The following is a 21,347-nucleotide window of genomic DNA, read 5'->3' on the forward strand; positions in this document are numbered from 1 at the left end:
ATGGTGCTCCAGTACATGAAAGTCAAAGCGACCGAGAGGGGTGATACTGAAGTGTAGCCGGAAGAGTTTGAGAAGCGTGTCTCGAGAGGTTTTAGAGCACAGTCGTTATCTCGGCCTGGGTTCGCCGAGCACGGCCGCTGCATACCCACGCCTGCTCCATCCACACCGCAGGAGAAGCCCAGGCATGGTCATCATCAGCGTACGGTACAGGTCTGCAGAGATACAAATCAACCCCATAGAGCCAAGGGGAAAAAACGGACCAACATGCCGCTTTTTTTCAAGTGCTTACTTTGGCCACGAATCACACGCCTTGATCTTGAGAAAACATTTTCAGATAATCTTTGGGTGTTGTTATGATTCTCCCTCCAGCTCCGTCAACCAACCCTCCAGACACGGGTTCTGTAAGCAATCTGGACATTAACGACTAATTGATTTGACAACGTGCAGGGCTTTAACGAACAGAGCTCCTTATGTTCCTCATTTACACGACGGTTTACCAAACCACACGTCGCTCTCTGACTTTCTGGTTCTGGAATGCACGAGGAGAAAGCTTGACTCACAGCGGGGTTGTTAAACATCTATCAAGGCATACATCTATACAGTTGGGTTAGGACACTTATTATTTTTCTGCAGTCCAAACCAACAACCTCATCCAAAGTTTTTGGAGACGATTCAATCGATTGTATTATGTGCTAAGGACGACATTCTTTGGAATTGTTATTATTATTGATATTTTAGAGATGAGTTTCCCTCGCTGGGCTTTGCCTTAACTGTGGTTCAACTGGACCCACGCTGGTTTACTCAAAACCATGGTTATCTGAGTAACGGCATAGTCAGTTCTTTAATGAAGCCACTATTTGTCATAGGGATGTGCGAACCCAAGGGCAACTCAACAGGGATGATTCATGGCCTCCAATGGCCACAGACCATAATAGATGGATTATAACTTCCTCAATGTGGAGCTGTCTAAGATCATGTCTGGTTGAACCAAAGGCCCCCTGTTAGGGAATCTGCTCCATGTCTTTATTTCCAGGTGCGACATGTAGAATCATCCACTGGATGTGATGGAGGCCCTCTCCTCACTGCATCCTCTGCCTTGATAGTGTATAATCAGAACCTCATGTGCTCTCTGTCCCAGCGTGACTGATGGAGGTGATGTCTATATGCAAAACATAATGTCTGGAGATCCAAATAACATCTGTTTCTTTGAAATAAATGTTTTGTTCCTTCTCACATATTCCTTTAAATATATCCTAGTCTTTTGTTCTCTCACTCTCTCTCTCTCTCTCTCTCTCTCTCTCTCTCTCTCTCTCTCTCTCTCTCTCTCTCTCTCTCTCTCTCACCCCCCCTCTCTCTCTCACCCCCCACCTCTCTCAGTATCTCTTTCTCTCTCTCTCTCTCTCTCTCTCTCTCTCTCTCTCTCTTGTTGTGCATTAAGGAAAAAATATTGCTCATCTGTCTCGCCCTGTTCCGTCTCCCCATCTCTCCATCTCCCCCCTGACCTCTATTTCATCTGCATGTGTGTGTGTGAGGTGCTGTGAGATTAGCATATTTACACAGGGGCTAGTTGGTGGTTGCCGTGGCTGGATGCAGATAGCTATAATCAGACATGGCTCAGATGGTTCAATTGCCAATTTAGGCCAGGCCTCAGAGAAAAGCACCCATATCATTTCAGCTGCAGGAGGGCCTCTGCTGAAGATTAGAGTCACCCCCCCAAAAAATTAAATACTGTTTTTTAGTCCAGCGAATCTGTAGTCACACAGCAGAGGGAAAATTCGTTTGGGTTTTTTGCTGTCGCCTCCTTGTGAAAGTAGCGCCTCTTAAAACATGTTTGAATCGAAGGCTCTGTAGCTCGGGCCTGAAAAGAGAGATTGCAAAAATCCTTTGTTGTGATGACGGCTATGATATCGACGGCATGGCTGCAGTCTGGCTTCAAAGGCGGTCACGTGTGCTTTAAGAAGGGGACCTTAAAGGTGTGCACTGGAAATGCACGTGTCAATCCTGATTGTGACATTCCTAGTTGCGGCGACCATTTCATTGGATGAAACACACCTATTTGATCTGGGTGTGTTCTGTTCTGTCTACCATTATTGACCTGTTGACCTCCCTGTTTCTTCTTTCCCAGATTGAATGGTATTTATAATCATGAATGACATCGCCACATGGGCACAACTGAGTAAGATGTATTGCTGCTATTTCCATAGGTCTATACACTCCAGACCACTGTTAATTGTGAAATAGCATTATGGTATTTACATTGAAGGTGCGGGACCCCGTTGCAGCCGAGCGAAAATGTTTGCTTTGTTGATTAGAGACTCTCTGAGGAGTGAGGAGCAGAACATTCCTGTCTGCAGTCTGGGCCTGGACCTGGACCTGGGCACTGGAGGCATGGGCTGGGTTGTGGTCGCGTGTCTCCTCAACCCCCTACCCCTCTCTCTCTCTCACACACACACACGCACACACACACGCTCGTGCATGCAAACACACACACACAGACACTCGTGCACGCAAACACACACACACACACACACGCCCGTGCACGCAAGCACACACACACACACACACACGCACGCTCGTGCACGCAAGCACACACACACACACGCCCGTGCACGCAAGCACACACACACACACACGCTCGTGCACACACTCACACACACACACACACACACACACACACACACACTTGTGCACACAAGCGCACACACACACACACACACACACATACACACACACGCTCGTGCTCACAAGCACACACACACACACACACACGCACGCACACACACACACACACACACACACACACTGCTCTCCAGGGGTCTATATCCTCAGTGTGTGCCAAATGTCGACCCAGATGAGTCATGTTTCATTTAGGAAGGGAGCTTCCAAGTGCTGCCCTCCTCCTCCTCCTCCTCCCCATGCTCTCTGTTGTCTGAGAAGAAGAGGTCTGAACGCTGCAGCAGAGGAGGAGACAGACCCTCAGCCCCTAGTGTTATGTTTGGTGGTGGTTGTTGTTATTGTTGTGTCTTGTTTTCTGTGTTTGTGTCTGTAGCGCAGGCCCCTCCAATGACATCCTTTGCATTGACATGTTCCTTCACATTTGGACCATCTAGCAGATGCTTTTATCCAAAGCGACTTTGTAGAGTTAGAGGGAGAGTCTCCCTGTATTGAAAAATACCCCAAAAAATACATTTGAAAAAGAAGAGCTATATTTCTCTCTCTCTCTCTCTCTCTCTCTGAATTAAGAGACATGCCTGCCTCTCCGTCAAGGACAGTGGTCCTTTTCTCGTTTGAATGGGATTCAAGTCACTGCTTCTCCGATCAGGGTTGCCAGATGGGATTGACGATTTCCAGCCTAACCACAGTTTAAAAACCGCTAAATCCACCAAAAACCACCAGCCCAAAACCTTTATTGTCCGAAAACCGCTAATTACTATTGGGCAGATGCCCATCTCCTGCCCCTAAACTGTATGTCTGTTGCCAATGATGTTTGTAAAATAAAATTTAAAAAACTGCACATTGTATGTAGCTACTAAGGTGTCTGTTTTAACTTCACACATTTTGTAACTTTCAGGCACTGACATTTTGATACCGCCTAAATGCTATTTATCCAGCCCAACCTCCCAAATGCTTTTTTTCTGGCCCAGTGTGATCAAAAGTAGTAGCCCATTCGGCGGGAACACCTTATATTATGACATCACGCCGTATAACATCACACCTTATGACATCACACCTTATGACATCACACCTTATGATATCACACCTTATGACATCACACCTTATGATATCACACCTTATGACATCACACCTTATGATATCACACCTTATGACATCACACCTTATAACATCACACCTTATGACATCACACCTTATGACATCACACCTTATGACATCACACCTTATAAAATCGTACCATATGACATCACACCTTATGACATCACACCTTATAACATCACTCCTTATGACATCACACCTTATGACATCACACCTTATGACATTGCACCATATGACATCACACCTTATGACATCACACCTTATGACATCACACCTTATGACATCACACCTTATGACATCACACCTTATGACATCACACCTTATGACATTGCACCATATGACATCACACCTTATGACATCACACCTTATGACATCACACCTTATCACATCACACCTTATAACATCGCACCTTATGACATCACACCTTATGACATCACACCTTATACATTTGGAAACTATTTGATAGGATATCTTGTTTACATATGATTGAATCGTTCCTGATATTTAGTGGTGTACATGAGGAGTAGAGGAGGGGGAGAACACTCCTTTCTACACTCCTGTTCTAGCGCTCCCAGCTGGCCTGGGTTTGAGACAGGTCTTCTTCTCTGGCTGGAGGTGATGTCTCAGTAGCTGCTGTAGCTGACTCACTGACAGCACCACAGACAGATGCAGAGGGGGAGGTGGAGGTTGATGTGCCTGTATAGATTCTTTCTGTCTCATTTTCATGTACCTGTCAGAACTGTTTCTAGTTTTCCTGGAGAAGCATCTTTGTCCACACAGGAGTACACCCACATGCACACAGACACACATGCATGCACGCACGCAGGCACGCCCGCATCTCACACACACACACACGCACGCACAGCACACACACACACACATCACACACACACACACACACACACGCACACACATGCACAGCACACACACACACACACACACACACACACACACGCACACACACGTGACATCCATCTATACTTTAGAGTTGTAATCTCTTCATATGCTTCTCTGCTCAGCCCACTCTCTCCTAAGTGATTTTCCATGTTACCCTCTGCCTTCTCTTTCTAGGGGGCACAGGCTGTTGTTTATTAAACATTTGTCTCAACTATATCTCTGACTCGACATCTGATTAAAGACAGCTCGGGTCTCTGCAGTTCTCAGACGTGCGTCTGTATGTCCACTCCCTTTTTTGTTGTTAAAACATTCTATTTAGGACCCCACATGTTTCACTCTGGGTTCCCACCACAAGTCAAGTCCTTGGTTCGACCCATGTGGTAGATGATGTACATTCAGGTCATTCTGATGTATTCTGAGGAAGTCCCCCTTTCCACACACTAAGGACATCAATATGGAGTCTGTGGCTAGAGGGAATCGTAAAACAAAAAGGGGGGAAAAAAGGAAAAGAAGAAGGTCATATTTTATTCATTATATTCATCGTTATTCAAATAATTCAACCTAAACTATTAAAACATATCTCGTTTCGACAACATTAAGATGTTTTAGAAGAGCATTCAAAGTACAATTCTGCAGTCGATTATGGAGTGTGCAACATTTGAAGAGAGAGCAGAGAGAGAGAAGCCAAAACAAAATGGCTGCTTTTACCTGCCTGTCGACCCTCCTGGGCCTGCCTGTCCGGTGTCCTCTCCATAACCTTATCAGTATTCTGCTGCATTAGCCCCCGACCCCATTACCCTGCATTGGCAGCCAGTCAGGGCCACTCTCCCCTCATGCATGTGGCCAGGCTCATAAGGACACACTGTGACTGCACTGTACCTCCCAGCCATTTCAATGATTGGAAACTCTCAAGTAATACATTAAAGAGCCCCAGCTTCTACAAGTTAGAGTTGAACGGTATGTACCGTGGTGGTGTGTGCAGGTTCAGGGAGGTAGCCGTGATGACATGAGGGTTTTATGGAGAGACTGGAGGGTATGGAGATGTTTGTCCTTCAGTTCGCCTTGATAGCTTTGCAATCATCACGTCTAGGTCTACGACCCCAGGCTTTGTTTGTCTAACATTCATCATTAAGAGTTGTTTTATTTATGTTGGGCTGCACTTCTGCCCCTAAGCTACATGGGGGGAAGATTAGCCATGTAAATATTATGTTTTTTTGGTCCTGGGAGAGAGGGAGAGAGAGGGAGGGGGAGAGGGAGAGAGAGGGAGGGGGAGAGAGAGAGAGGGAGAGAGAGGGAGGGGGAGAGGGAGAGAGAGGGAGGGGGGGAGAGAGAGAGAGGGGGAGAGGGGGAGAGAGAGAGAGAGAGAGAGAGAGAGAGAGAGAGAGAGAGAGAGAGAGAGAGAGAGAGAGAGAGAGAGAGAGAGAGAGAGAGAGCTAGCCCCTTGAGGACTGACCTCTCCATGGAGGAGGCTTGTATATAAAGTTCTCTCTGCCACTAGCCTGGTTCTAATCCTCCACTGCAGGGTAAGATTACCCCTTCATCTTGTTAGAGGCCTTCACTGTTCTCCCAGCACACAGAGATGGTTTGTCTTAAGTGGTCATCTCGGTTATTAAACGTGGGACCGGCCAACGACTGGTGTAGGGGGCTAATCCGATCACGCATTAAGAGCCCATATTGGCAGAGGCAGTGCAGGTAGACTAGAGGGGAGCTGTGTTAATGTGCCCTCCAAACACCACACAGGGACGCCCACAGCTCTCACTATCACCCCCAATCCTACACTCCCTGGTCCCCCAAACATGTCCGTATGAGTGCATGTGAAACTAGGCTAAACTTGTGAAGAAATCTGTGACCGTTTTTTTTTTTTTTTTTTTTTTGATGCAAAAGGAACTTGCATCATCCTCTTCTGGAGCATGACAAGTTCAGATCATATCTCATCTCTTGTGTGATGTCAGAGTATGTCAGATGGGGTGGACTGATGCTGCCCCGGTGTCCCAACTGGAAGCAATGAGTTTCTATTATTATTAAGATGGATGCTGTCATTGTTTGCTGGATAGATTCCCTGGCAAGCAGAGGATTCTCTTTAAACCAGAAAAAGATGTCGATGGAAAAAACCCTTACAAAAGAGGATACAAAGGGCAAGACCGCAGACATGAATTCACAACAGGGGCTCCACATGTAGTCAACACCCTGTAGCCACAGTCGAGCATTATTATGTGGTTCTGATGAGCCCCGACGGGTTGGAGTGAACATACACATAAGAGGGGAACGAGTAAGACCTGTGTTTGAAAGCCCACCTGTTCAGTTTGTGTGTTCAAAGGTACCCGGCAACCACTTGCTATACTCCTTTATTTGTTCTATGTACTCCTTATTTGAGGGCCTCATTTTGAGTTGAAAATGAAGACAGGATGAGAGGGGAGAGGCAATGTCTGCCTATCCCCCTGTGTTCACTCAAGCCTCATAGACACAGTGACCCTGCACACATCTGGTCAATATTTGAACATTTCCCAGCGCCTCTCCCTCCTCTCTCTCCCTCTTTCCCCATCCCCACTGAGATGGATTCCAGAGCTCGCACTTGGCCCGTTCTGGGATGAGAAGAAGAAAAAAAAGAAGAAAAAAAGATGACACAAAAAAAATAAAACATACAGAATCATTCATGTGAGCTTGATAGACCTAGCCCTCCATTAGCATTACATGAAAGGAACCCGAGGGCTTTTGTCAATGGAAACATCTTATTCACTACGCCCCAAGGTCAATTATGTGCATTCAACGGATATGTCATATCTCCCTAATATGACTCTGGCCGCAGCAATTTGCTGATATGATGTATTGGCGACCAAGGGAAATGTATGCAGATGTAATTTTGGTCTTTTGTTCTCTTCTTTGTGTCGTGTCCAGGCTGTCTGGCCCTGGTGGTAATCATCTGATACAGCCCCGGACACGGACTGGGGGGGGGTTATACAATTACAGTCCCACTGAGGGAGCACGTCATTAGAACCCTGAACTAGATGTGAACTGACCACGAAACGGGAGAGGGGAAGTGTATTAAAAATCATTATTGCATTCTGGATGTAATTTAGAATAACAGCTCTGCGGTCACCTCCCCTCCTCCTTGCCTCTCGGCTTTGAAGAGCTTTGGATTCCACAGCCTCTACCTCCCAGGGTGTTCCACTGTTTCACATACGTACTATAGAACAGGTATTAGGCTGTTCGGAAAAAAATAAAAAACCCCACAGACATCATAGTGTTAAACGCGCAGAAGGGGCCAACACTCTGTCAGCAGAGATTAAACAGCATTTTCTTAGCAACTGTGATGTGTCTACACTGTATCAGATGGAGCTGGAGCGTGGGCATATGCTCGCCGGAGTAACTGTTGAAAGATGACAGGTGGTTGCTGCGCTATTTGCATAATTATGGATGTACCGAGCAGACTTCGTTCGCGTCGAGCCATAAACAAATCCATATGGCCTTCGGGAGAGGCCAGAGCCCTCCCTTCATCGTCTACTTACGACGGAGCCTGGGGATGCCAGGTGTGCAATATATACCACTCCTCGATGATCCCCTCTCTTCCTCTACGGAAGAGTGGCATCCAAATATACAGCTCTCTGTAATGCGGCGATGCTCCCGCCTGTTCTAGCACCCATGACAAAGTAACGGTATGAGGACCATTCTAGTTCATGGACCCCTTCCTGTGTGTGAGACCGGTCTCAGCTGGTTGGCAGTAGGGTGAGAGGTGTCTGGAGGGATGGAATAGAGGGATAAAGAGACAGACTCATTATCAGTGTAAGAGACTCAGCCCTCCCTCGGTCCTCTGTTCACTAAACTACAGAGCATAGTGCCGTGGCAGATCTACAGCCCAACACACGAGTCTCCTATGGCTGGCTGCCTCACAGATACAGTACATGGCCTGGGGTTCAATTCCATTACAGCTCAGGGACTCTTCTCAGTCCTCCTATCGGTGTTGTCGCGGGGGCCAAAGCCAAGCTAAACGGCTCACAGTTCAGCTAATGTTTCATCGGGGCTCACAGGACTCGGTGAAGCAGTGTTGGACAGAAATACTACTTACACAATCATTTCCCGTGTCTTTCTTGACATACAATACGGGGTCCTGAATGGGGTTTTATAGCCGATGGTCTGGTTTAAATTGACACAGTGAGCACACAATCATAATATAAACTGTAGACACTTGCTGACGATGAGTAAGGTGGTACTCTGTTTAAGTATGAAGGTGTTTATGACATGTACTTGATATGCAACCCTCTCTTTCTCTCTCTCTCTCTCTCTCTCTCTCTCTCTCTCTCTCTCTCTCTCTCTCTCTCTCTCTCTTCTCTCTCTCTTTCTCTCTCTCTCTCTCTCTCTCTCTGTCTCGCACGACCCAACAGATATGCCCCTGCACGTTCGTCGCAGTAGTGACCCTGCTCTAGCGGGTCTACCCCCGGGAGAGACCCAAACCGTACCAGAGGAACCGTCCCGGAAGAACCCCACCCGCTGGTCCGCCACGGCAGGCTTCCGCAAACACATGCACAACCACAACCACAACACCGGGACCAACAGCCTGGAACGCAAGGTACGGTACTCTCCGGTACTCTCCACTCTTCCTGGTATTACCAGCCTGTTCTTCATACCGCTTCAAGGGAAGCTATCTACTTATGCAGCCCTACCCTAGTTATTTTAATAAAAACTATTATTTTGTGACGTTAGAATTATAAGGTTCTATCTCCATTTTTGGTCAAAATTGGGTTTTTTACATAAGCTGATCCATTAGGTGTTTATTAATGCCTGTGTGGTGTTATTTTTAAAATGTTGACATTTTTTAGTTAGTAATTCATAAAATACAAAGGTTCCATCTCACAAAACATAATGGAATGTAAAAACTTTGACGCTCAATATCTCTGAACTACCCTAAACGGAGATAGAACCTTATCATTCTAAACTCACGATTTGGTTAAAAATGATAATAGAACAAAGCTTTGAAACACATCAAGTGTTGTAAATTCCCTCTCAATGCAGTCTGAGGTGTCCAGTAATGAATCCAAAGGCTCCTTTCAGGCTCATCCTCCGACCTCCCCACAGCTTCTTGAAGAGCCAATTAATTTATCAAAATGGCCACCCCGCGCGACGATGGCAGGCCCTCAGTGCTTTGGAAACGCTGATATTCCAAATTAGATGGAGGGGGGGAAAAAAAGGGGAAGATGGAGTACACCGAATGTGACATGGCAACCCTCCACGCGATTAGTGCATCTCAGAGCGTTCACTTATAATCCTATTTAAAAGCACTTTAGTTGTCACTGCCTCCATAATCTCAACGCATGCTCCCCTGAGGAAAGGGAAAAAAGAGATGAAAATAAAGCTGTTATTATACCTTTCATTTTGCCGAATAATAAGCCCTTTACCGTTAAATGTCAAGGTGTAAGGTGAGGGAGAAGCCTTGTTCGTGTTGCTACAATGCAGAGCAACGGCAGGATGTTTATGCACACACTATAGAATGTGACAAAATGTGTTTTTGTCAGTGGAATTACTATTAATATGTGCATAGTTGTCCCTGTGACTCTCTATCAATGTTACCAGTGTGTTTGTGTTTGTATTTGAACCTCTCATATGTTACATAGCTATGCCCTCTTTCTATTTAAATATTCAAAGCCGCCAGATGTTAGATTAATTAATGGAGCCCTGGCTTTAGAATACTTCATCTTGGCAGACATTTTTATTTGAAAGGAAAAGCATTAACAATATGCCAACAATCTATATTAACCACCCTAACTTCTGGCCAACACATGGACAAAAGCATACCATATTTCCCAAAGACCACTTTTGCTTTGTCTATGGCCGTTTCCTGTATGTAGCAGGCATCGCGTTCCATCAGTTTCGTTGAAGGTTTCTGTTCTGGTATGTCTCAAAAGAAAGATATATAGCCCAACGAAAAAATCTCCATTCATCAAGCTCGCCTTGTAAAATCGTCACATCCCTCAATGACTTTAAAACGCATCGGACCTCGGCTAAGCCATCGCGCCGCTTAGCACCAACTGACTAAACAGGTTTAGCAGAGCATGCAGTAAATATGTTCCTCGGGTTGATATACTACCTTTGCTGGTTCGTGTTTTCCACTTCGTTTTTATACATCATGAAAATTCATGAGAGGACTCCTTTGTCATCGTGGTTGTTACCCCCTCCTCCACAGCGGCGGAGGCTTGTGATGGTTATCAGAAGGCAGGCGTCTCCGTAGGCCTCTGACCCCATGCTTTATGACTCTGTCTGCACCCCTTCCTCAGTCTCAGCCTGGCCTTGGTCACGCTGGATTCAGTTCTACTAAAGCATATGGATTATTTTACCATACGAGGCCTCTCTCTTACTATGCCAGTGGTGCTGGTGAACCATTTTACAACATCCAGGGCTGTGTCGCCGGTCTGATACGGTGACAGAATACCTCTGCCTGCACCGGTGTGGCGGGGCCTAGTGTAGCCACCAGCGGCTTCGGTCCGTGGACTTTCTAGGCCGAGGCTAGGACGTCTGATCTATAACCTGCTCTGTGTGGGTGTTTGCTCTAGAAACTCTGCGAATGGAGATCTAATTAGAGACTTGTAGCCCAGAGGGGTGTCGGGTTTCACCTTCGTGGAAATGTTTGGAGAAGGTTATTGTAATGGAAGAGCCCAGCTGTGGGCCTCCTACAGATATCAGGGCCGTAATGTGGCCGGCTATTAACAATAAATATTAGCATTGGTCAGTTAATGAGACAGGAATGAACAGTATCGGTCTGTGGCGTTCGTCCAAGATAAACGAGCCCCCTTCCAATCGTACCGCAGACAATAACAGAATCACGTCCATCAAACAACCAGGAAACCCCCGCCCCCGAAAAAAAAATCTGCGCTGTACATGCGGTTATTACTTCTTTTGTTACTGTATTTGTTGTAGACATTTTGTATAACTGCCCATCGTGACCATATAATGATAAGGTTCTATCTCCGTTTAGGGTAGTTCAGAGATATTGAGCGTCAACGTTTTTACATTCCATTATGTTTTGTGAGACCTTTGAATTTGATGAATTACTAACTCAAAAACATTTTAAAAATAACACAACACAGGCATTAATAAACACCTAATGGATCAGATTATGTAAAAAACAAAATGTTTACAAAAATGGAGATAGAACATTACAATAACCCTAACCCTAACATCAAGATTTGGTGTACAGTAGACATTTTGTATAACTGCCCATGACGTATCATGCTTCTAATTGTGGTGTAACATGCTGCATCTCCTCCTTGTGTCCAGGGTAAAGCTTTGGACACGTACCGCAGTCTCCCCCGCGACACAGCCGAGTGGGCCACCCAGTTCCAGAGAGAGACGGCCCGCTCCTCCCTCAGTGCCAATCACCCCATGGTGGACAGGTGGCTGGACAGACAGGAGCAGGTAGGAACTGGCCAATAGGAAACCAGCAAATCGAACTGAAATCTTTTTACCCATTGGCCTATCAGCCAGTCAAATCTGGCCCATACCCCCAGCCAGCGCTAACTGAAAGCTCGGAAATGTCCAGTTATATGTTGATGTACCGTACCGTCATTTATTTATTTATTTTCGTCGCACCTGGTCCTGTCTATTCAAGACTGACATGAAAAAGGGAAAGTAACACGTTTGAAAAAAGCGAACGTTCTAGAATGTGCCAGCCGGTCTCAATCAAGCTCATAAATGACCTCGGTGGGTGTGAGCCACGTAAGCGTTCGATGTGAAAAAGATTTTCTTCCGTCTCGGCCTTTCACACCCTCCCGCTGCTATCTCCCTGCCTGTCAATACGTCAGTTGGCTGGCTGGGGCCGGCCGGTGTGGGAGGTTTTTAAATTATCACTCTCTTCACACAAAGAACTAGAGAGAGGGAGAGAGGAGGGTGAGAGCCAGGCAAGAAGGGAGCACGGCGAGAGAGTAAAAAGGATTGAAATTGAAGGTACTGAACAACTTGGCACTTATTAATTCTCACAATCAATTTTCCCCCCAAACATCTATGTTGGAATCCCCCCCGAACGGCGGGTTGTTATGTGAGCTCGATTTTTTTGGGGGGGGGTGGTCGGTCTCTGGCAGTGGGGCCTGTTCTTCTTTGTTTCTGCCTTTTAGAAATAGAATAGAAGCCTAGCTGGATTCAATCCCACCCAGAGTCATGCATCATCATTATGGAAGCCACCTTGCATGGAGAAGCCAATTCGTTCTCCTGTTGGTGTTTTTTTTTTTCCGTCTTTTTTTTTGGACTTTCTTTTCTGGGCTGATCCAGTGGGGCAGTCAGTCAGGCCCCCGGTAGGGCTGACAGAGTAATCCATTTGAAGTCCATGCCATTACGGCTCGGTCTGACCCGTGCGGATCTGTCGCAGGCAGCCGGGGCCTGATAAGGCGGTCCAGGGAACCCCCCCCCCCACACACTCCAATGTTCACTCTCTGACTCTCATCATTCCAGGCCTATTATTCTTCTCCATGCTTTGGAAGGGGTGGTCCAGGCTGATGTCTAAACGCACATTGTCTCTGACTTTTTAATAAATCGTGACGTTAGAATTATAAGGTTCTATCTCCGTTTTTGGTCAAAATTTAGTTTTTTTACATAATCTGATCCATTAGGTGTTTATTAATGCCTGTGTGGTGTTATTTTTAAAATGTTTTAAAATGTTTTTAAAAAACTATATTTTTTAGTTAGTAATTAATAAAATACAAAGGGTCCATCTCACAAAACATAATGTAAAAACGTTGACGCTCAATATCTCTGAACTACCCTAAACGGAGATAGAACCTTATAATTCTAAGCTCACGAGATGACGTTTAGGTAGACAACATCAAGGATATACAACACAGTACCATCTTCAGTTTTACTAGCCTTGCTCAAACCGGTGGAGTTTTCACAATGCCTATATGTCTTCTTTTCACATTCGTTCTTTCATTTGCAGCTTAGCGTTTGTCTCTCCGACCCCTCTAATTGTAGAGTCTAGTTGTTCTCTATTCCATCCATCCATCCACATGAATGCGTAACATTTGTGTTGCATCTTAAAGGAGCAGGGCGTAAGTATGTTGGAAATCTCTGACCGTCTCTGGCTACCGCGGCAAAATTCAGTTTGAAGTTCCAAACGACAACAACATCCCCCTTAATAATAATATAACCCACCTAAAATGTACTTGCAGTGTCTGACATTAGCTGTTGTCTGTCTGTGTTCACCCACAATTCCAAGAGGCAGCTGCCAGAGACAGAAAGGCGAAAATCAGTCCCCTCCCCATAGAACAGAAACCAGTCCCCTCCCCATAGAACAGAAACCAGTCCCCTCCCCATAGAACAGAAACCAGTCCCCTCCCCATAGAACAACCTGTTTCCAGTCACCACACCCTTTAAAAGAATGTCAAATCTTGAGTCTCTCCAGTCTAAAATAAAATGAATTAAAAAAACATACACTCTACATCCCACTGAGAGCCAACGCATGCACACACACACACACACACACACACACACACACACACACACACACACACACACACACACACACACACACACCATTAGTGGTTATTGAAAGAGAGGGGGGCTAAATATGACTTACTATCAATGAGAAACCTGTGTCTGGGACGATGCACACAACCGCCCTATTCTGGCAGGGGTGGATGAGAGGCAGGGGTGGATGAGAGGCAGGGATGGATGAGAAGCAGACACGGAGCTCCTGGTCCACAGCCAATTGTCCAGTCCGACAGCGGAACCTTTGCAATTTCTTTTGCTGCTTGTGGCCTAGCATTTTGTTGGCATTTGCTTTGCATGGCAGCAGCAATATGACCGTCTCGGCTAGCGTGTGTGGCTTCTTAGCCTTAGCTACTATCTGGGCAACTAGATAGCTAGCCTCCGGTGTTTTCTCTGACACTTTTGCACACGTTCATCATCACTTGGTCTTGTCAGTTGCGTTGACTTGAAACGAATAAAATACTCTGCACCCTAGCTGACTAGTGACGGACGGTCAGTTGTCAGTTGTCTTTTCAGTTTGCTCAGAACCATCGCTTGGTTTGACGATTAGATACCACCTACCAGGCGTGATGGAACCCCCCGGTAAAGATGAAGCCATGCGACAAGTAGCTGTCATCGTCTTCTGTCTTTTCTGTGTCTTGGTGCTGGCCTCTACCACCGTTGCTGCTGTCCTACCACTGGATGATGACGTTGATGGCTCAGATCCAGAGTTATCTGATCCAGAGTTATCTGATTCCGGAGCCTTTCTTTTCAAAAAACGGTTCCATGCTAGTTCCATGTGCTTCACGCAACACTCTCGTAATGCAATTTGTGGTAATAAAAAAAACAAACCCAAAAAAGGCTATTTCCATCCTACGCTGACCCTGGCGTATGTTTTTTTTTTTTTAATGATACTGTGTGAATCAGCTTTTTCAGGATAAGTTGCGTAACTATTGCGTACTATTGCATTGTATTATGTCAGCAACGTCAAAATATAAAACATTTAAAAACTATATTAATATTTTCTTTTTGGACGGCACCCCTGACAAAACCAGACGGCACCCCAGAGTTCCGCAGCACCCCTGGTTGAGAACGTCTGCCGTAGAACACCCCTGGTTGAGAACGTCTGCCGTAGAACACCCCTGGTTGAGAACGTCTGCCGTAGAACACCCCTGGTTGAGAACGTCTGCCGTAGAACACCCCTGGTTGAGAACGTCTGCCCCAGAACACCCCTGGTTGAGAACGTCTGCCCCAGAACACCGCTGGTTGAGAACGTCTGCCGTAGAACACCGCTGGTTGAGAACGTCTGCCGTAGAACACCCCTGGTTGAGAACGTCTGCCGTAGAACACCCCTGGTTGAGAACGTCTGCCGTAGAACACCCCTGGTTGAGAACGTCTGCCCCAGAACACCGCTGGTTGAGAACGTCTGCCCTAGAACACCGCTGGCCAGTAACAACGTGTTTGTAAAACAAACTGAGCGTCGGGTAGGAGCGCCAAGCGCTTTTCAGGACCGAAACCGTAAAACGTAATACTTATTTCAAGGGATTTCACTCCCTGATCGCTATGAATTAAACATTCGAACCATTAGGATGCTTTTAGAAAGCTTGAATGTTACATGTTTTATTGAACAAGCTACTCATTTACGGCACTGACTCAACACCCTGTACATACAGTGAGCTATTGAGGATATTATACAGTATCTTTACTGAATATCCTCACACAATCAGAGATCCCGACAGCTGTAATAGCTGATAATGTGAGTTTTTTTTTTTTTTTTCAGCTGTGTCAGGTATTGCAGCTGTCTAACTTTCTCACATTAGTCACAGCTGAGTAGAAGACAAGAGAGACTTACTAGTGTAATCGGTGGTAATGTACAATGCGTGAGTTCAACGTAAGAGTCGACGTCTCTCCTCATCACGTTAATTGTCAGGTCTTTGTCATGTTAGCACTGACACCCTCTCTCTCCCTGTGTTTTGATATCTACTCCTGTTTTTGGGGAGTGGGTGGGTGTCGCCACGGTATCAAGGCTGGAGATAAACATGTGCTCGTTGGGTTAATGAAAAACATCACACCGGTATGGTCTGCAAAGCTGAGCCTGAGATAATGAGTACACGCACACGCACACACACACACACACACAGACACACACACACACACACAGACACACACACTCACACACACACAGACACACACACACACACACACACATACACACACACAGACACACACACACACACACAGACACACACACTCACACACACACACACACACACACACACACACACACACACACACACGCAAGGTATAAAGAAGAGACAAGAAGGTGAGATGAAAGCAGTTTGTTGTTATATATGACTTATTTATCTTGAAACATGTATCTGATACAGTTGATTATTCCCTCTCTTAACTCCTCTAATCCTGCCACCTAGACCCCCGGATCCCAGTCTCTATGAAACAGTCCAATTACAACGGAACACACGCTGGGAGATGATGTATTCATCTCTCCCTCAGCGCACCCCAATGCAGGTCATGTCGGGTGTTATCTCTCTTATTAATACAAGCTTGCTCAGTGTAGTTGCTGGCCTATTATAACTAATAGTTGTTTTATGAATTAATCACTTGTGTTATTACAGGATTTAAACCAACAGTTAATAAATCTGTGTTAAAACAACATGTCACAGCGTCCCATCAATAAACTGCTTTTTGGATGTTGGCACCATTGCATCCTTACAGTTTTTACCCTCCCCTTTACAGTACCGGTACTTAAGAGAAAGTAAGAGAGGAGATATTGTTGGGCTGTGGTGAGTTTTCTTGATGTCTCAGATATACCAAGAATATATAATCCGTCTTTAATCAGGCAGTCCAACTCTTATTATGAATAAGAGATGTACTGGCTGCCTGACGTGTGTTTTCTCTACTCCCCCTTTGAACATGAGCAGGTTCGTGGAAGAGGCAATGGTCTGGCCCATCAAAGCATCAAAGAGGTCACATTTGGCACATATTATTACAATGAAAAGATTATCGTAGGAGGTCTCATTAGAAATACCACAGAAGTACTCCATTTTAAAACTTGTGTGTGTGTATGTGTGTATGTATGTATGTGTGTGTGAAACAAATCCAATGCCAAATGCTTCGATCGAGGTCGTGGGAGGCCAGACCCAGTCCCAGACTAAACAAGGAACATAGATATAGCATGCTCTATCACCCCATAAATACCAAGGCCTTATGAGTTATTCTTTAAATAAACAGCTGCCATTAACGCTGGCCAATTATCCTAGTGATGAATGTTAATGGTGTTTCCTGCTCTGGCTGAGTGCATCTTCACTGTGAGGAGATTCTAACATGATAAGGGACTGGGCCTTTATGTACTCTACAGTAGGCGGCATTCATTGACACATTGCTGTCAATCTCATCCTCTACTCGAGAGAGAGAGAGAGAGAGAGAGAGAGAGAGAGAGAGAGAGAGAGAGAGAGAGAGAGAGAGAGAGAGAGAGAGAGAGAGAGAGAGAGAGAGAGAGAGAGAGAGAGAGAGAGAGAGAGAGAGAGAGAGAGAGAGAGAGAGAGAGAGAGAGAGAGAGAGAGAGAGAGAGAGAGAGAGAGAGAGAGAGAGAGAGAGAGAGAGAGAGAGAGAGAGACAGAGAGACAGAGAGACAGAGACAGAGAGACAGAGACAGAGACAGAGACAGAGACAGAGACAGAGACAGAGACAGAGACAGAGACAGAGACAGAGACAGAGACAGCGAGCGAGCGATGGGGAATACCGAAGGAGGAAAAGCAGGTGGATCCTTTGATCAGAGTGCCAGGAGAATGTTCTAGTGCTTTGTTCTTGATTGGAGCGCCTTGTCTAGTGTTGAGTTAGTTCCTCCTAAATGACAACAAAATGGTAGCCTGCCCACTGTTTGCGTACGTCTCGTTGGTACAAAGACAACGGGACGTCTGCCCGCGAGAGGGGCGGTGCCTCTAATCTTCTCCCTTCAATTGTCTTCGATCAAAGACGATTCATTAAAGGAACAACAATCTGTGTTCCAGAACTTGGAACCCAAGTATTTGCTCTCTCTGTGTTTCATTCTGTTCTCTCGCTCCAGGTAGATTACAACACTTCACAGAGAGTGTGTATCGTTGAGTTTTCTGTGTGGGATGGATGATATCCGATTTGGCTTTTTTTCTCAGCCTTTTTTTGTGTTGTTCCAAAGTAAACAAAATAAATAAACACGTGAATACCAAAGCATTTGTGATTGCAACAATTATTTTTCTGGGAGAAGTGGTCCATTATCTGACAGAAGTGCAGGGGTGCCAATATTTTGGCCCATGGCTGTAGGTGTTTCTCTTGTCAAGGTGGGTGAGGGCTGAGTTGGAGTGGCGTGGCAATGGCGTCGTCTGTTGATCTGTTTTCAAATCGGTGAGGGTCTAGGGAGGGGTGGTAGCATTCTGCAGATCAGGACCTTGATGATATTTTCAAAGCATTCGCTCACGACGGGCGTGAGAGCAACAGGGCGCCCCGACGTTTAGGCATGTTTTTCGCTACTGGGATGACGGCAGATGACTTGAAGCAGGAGGGCGCTATGTCTATGGAGACAGAGGAAGAGGTTGAATATGGTAGTGTCACATAGGGAGTACTGAATGACCGACTCTCTTAGAATGCAACAGAAACAGGTGAATCACAGCCCCATCTTCTCTTCTCTCCATTTCCCTCACCTCCTCGCACTATACCTTTCGTTCTTTGTCTTCCCTTAACGCCCTCCCTCTTTCCTTCCACCCCCTCTCTTTCACACTGGTTTGTCTCAATATGCTTGTCTGTTTCTCTATTTAGCAGAATTCAACCTTTCTCTGGCCCCCACAGATGGAGGCGTGTGTTGCATAGAGAATAGTAATTAGAAGTGTGTGTGTTTGCTCAGAGAGATTCTGCAGCAGTATACTCAGTGGTGTGTGCTTGATCTGCCAGGATGGATTTTTGATGACCAGCAGGTCAGGGGGGGGGGGGGGGGGTTGGAGAGAGTGCTTCACATTCCAGACCAGTGAAATCAATCATGGGTTGGGAATCTTGTGTATATAAAGCAGGACTTGAGTTATCTCTTCATTTACTGTGAAGCCAGACACGGTGCGTTCACTCACACTGGCTTTAACCCCTCGCTGCTTCCGCACGCAAGAACACACACACAGTGTTTGTTTGTGTGTGTGTGGGTGGGGTGTGTGTGTGTGTGTGTGTGTGTGTGTGTGGGTGGGTGGGATGGTGGGTGTGTGTGTGTGTGTGTGTGTGTGTCTGTGTCTGTGTCTGTGTCTGAGTGTGTGTGTGTCTGTATGTGTGTGTGTGTCTGTCTGTGTCTGTGTCTGAGTGTGTGTGTGTGTGTCTGTATGTGTGTCTGTATGTGTGTGTGTGTGTGTGTGTGTGTCTGTGTCTGTGTGTGTGTGTGTGTGTGTGTGTGTGCGTGCGTGCGCGTGCGTGTGCTCGTGCGTGTAGAAGAAGGCGAGGGGTTAAAGCACAGCGCTCTCATCTGCTTCGGCGAGTTCTTCGTCGGCCAGGTTTAGAGCAAGCCTTGTTCTGTGGAGCTGGCCAGTAGGTGCTGCTGTGTGTTCAGAGTTGGGACCCGTCCAAACATGTGGTTGTCAAGAAACCCAACCCAAATCCCTCTCTCTCTCTCTCTCTCTGTAGAGCGGAGCCTGTCCCCTCCTGTCCCCTCCTGTACAGTCGGTGATTACATTAGTGTGTAAATGGCAGCTCACAAGAGACCCGTGAGTCCTGTGGAGAGACACATACAGTACAATACACCCTGAACTGTGAATAAGCCTGCTGCCCCGCTTAATGAATTATCAGCAGCAGGCTTTTCCCTCCCCAACCAAGCCGCTCTCCTCCAAGCACAGGTGCGTATTGTTCTACCTCTGGACTTATCGTGCTTTCTCTATTCTTTTATATTCCCTCAATTATTATTAGCTTAGCTTAGTTTAGCCCCCCTCTCTCTCCCTAGACAGCCTAGCAGGAGAGAACTGCCCGCCCCCCTCCCCCACCTCACCTCATTCCATCTCTCCCTATCTCCTTCTTCCCCCTAGCTCCCGACAGGCTAAGTCGGTGGAGCCGTTAGAGAAAGGTCTGTCATTGACCTTGACGGTGAGGCAGGCGGAGGCCCGTTCACAGAGAAGGGGATGGCGTCGGGATGACTTGTCATTCTCTCCGCACCGCAAGCCTTCTTGTTTACTTCCACCACTCCCTCTGAGCTCCTCTAGCTCTCTCTTCTTTTCTCCTGCAGGCCACTACCCCTTCCTTTCATCCCTCCTTCCCTCTTCCCCGGCGCACACCTGTCATGCGAGGGGCTGTGTTCAAAGAGCACTGGGGTCCCTCTCCTGTGAAGACCAGTCAGTGAGCTGGAACTGTTCTAGTCCATTAACCCTGGCACAGAAGTGTCATGCCATCACCCCTCCTGAGAGGGAGGGAGGGAGGGAGGGAGGGAGAGGGAGAGAGGGAGGGAGGGAGGTAGAGAGGGAGAGAGAGAGAGAGGGGGGGAGAGAGATGGAGAGAGATGGAGAGAGAGAGAGGGAGGGAGGGGGGGAGGGATGGAGAGAGAGAGAGAGGGAGAGAGAGAGAATATATAATTATTCGATTTTGAAGGAATTAAAGCTACATTTTACATTAAATTTTTGGCATTTAGCAGACGCCTTATTCAAAAGTGACTTACAAACTAGCAAGTGAATCATCATCATAGCAGGAAGAGTAATCCAGCTCAGGCCAGGGGCCATTAGCAGTCGTCATGCGAATTATTATTATTATTATTATTATTATTATTATTATTATTATTATTATTATTATTATTTTTAATTATTATTATTATTATTTTATTTTTTTCGACACTAGAAACTAGTGTCACTACACTACAGTACAAGGAGGAAGTAAAGCTAATATATATATATAAGTAATATATATAAGTAAAGCTAATATATATACAATATATATAATACAAAGCTAATACGGGGAGATATAAAATGGCTGGTGTTTCATTCTCGCAGGTCTGTGTGTGGGTTGATATGGCGCTGTCAGGATCAGGAGCTGTCATTTAAAAAAGCCAGCAGAAATATGATAAACAATGTATTTTCCTTTGATGTGCTATATCACAGGGAGGCAGCAGGTATACATCAGACACACAACCAGGTCCCTGGTCGGCTGATGTCATTTCCTGTCTGTTTCATAACATCTGTGGCTTCTCAGTACCCAGCACTAGGGACAGGACTTGCCTACATGGCATGCTG

General features: G+C 46.1%; 1 protein-coding gene across 1 annotated transcript in view; it reads left to right on the top strand.

Annotated features, from left to right (window-relative positions):
* The window catches only part of pard3aa (par-3 family cell polarity regulator alpha, a), a gene marked incomplete at both ends in the record, with an annotated part of 345,696 nt that overhangs the window by 117,967 nt on the left and 206,382 nt on the right, over nucleotides 1–21,347 (top strand). The window contains 2 exons of the mRNA XM_080544006.1: nucleotides 9,048–9,232; nucleotides 11,935–12,072. Of these exons, the coding sequence (XP_080400132.1) occupies nucleotides 9,048–9,232; nucleotides 11,935–12,072 (323 nt within the window). The remainder of the gene's footprint in view (nucleotides 1–9,047; nucleotides 9,233–11,934; nucleotides 12,073–21,347) is intronic.

This window comes from Nansenia antarctica (genome assembly GCF_963989245.1).
Source record: "Nansenia antarctica genome assembly, chromosome: 13".
Taxonomy (NCBI): domain Eukaryota; kingdom Metazoa; phylum Chordata; class Actinopteri; order Argentiniformes; family Microstomatidae; genus Nansenia; species Nansenia antarctica.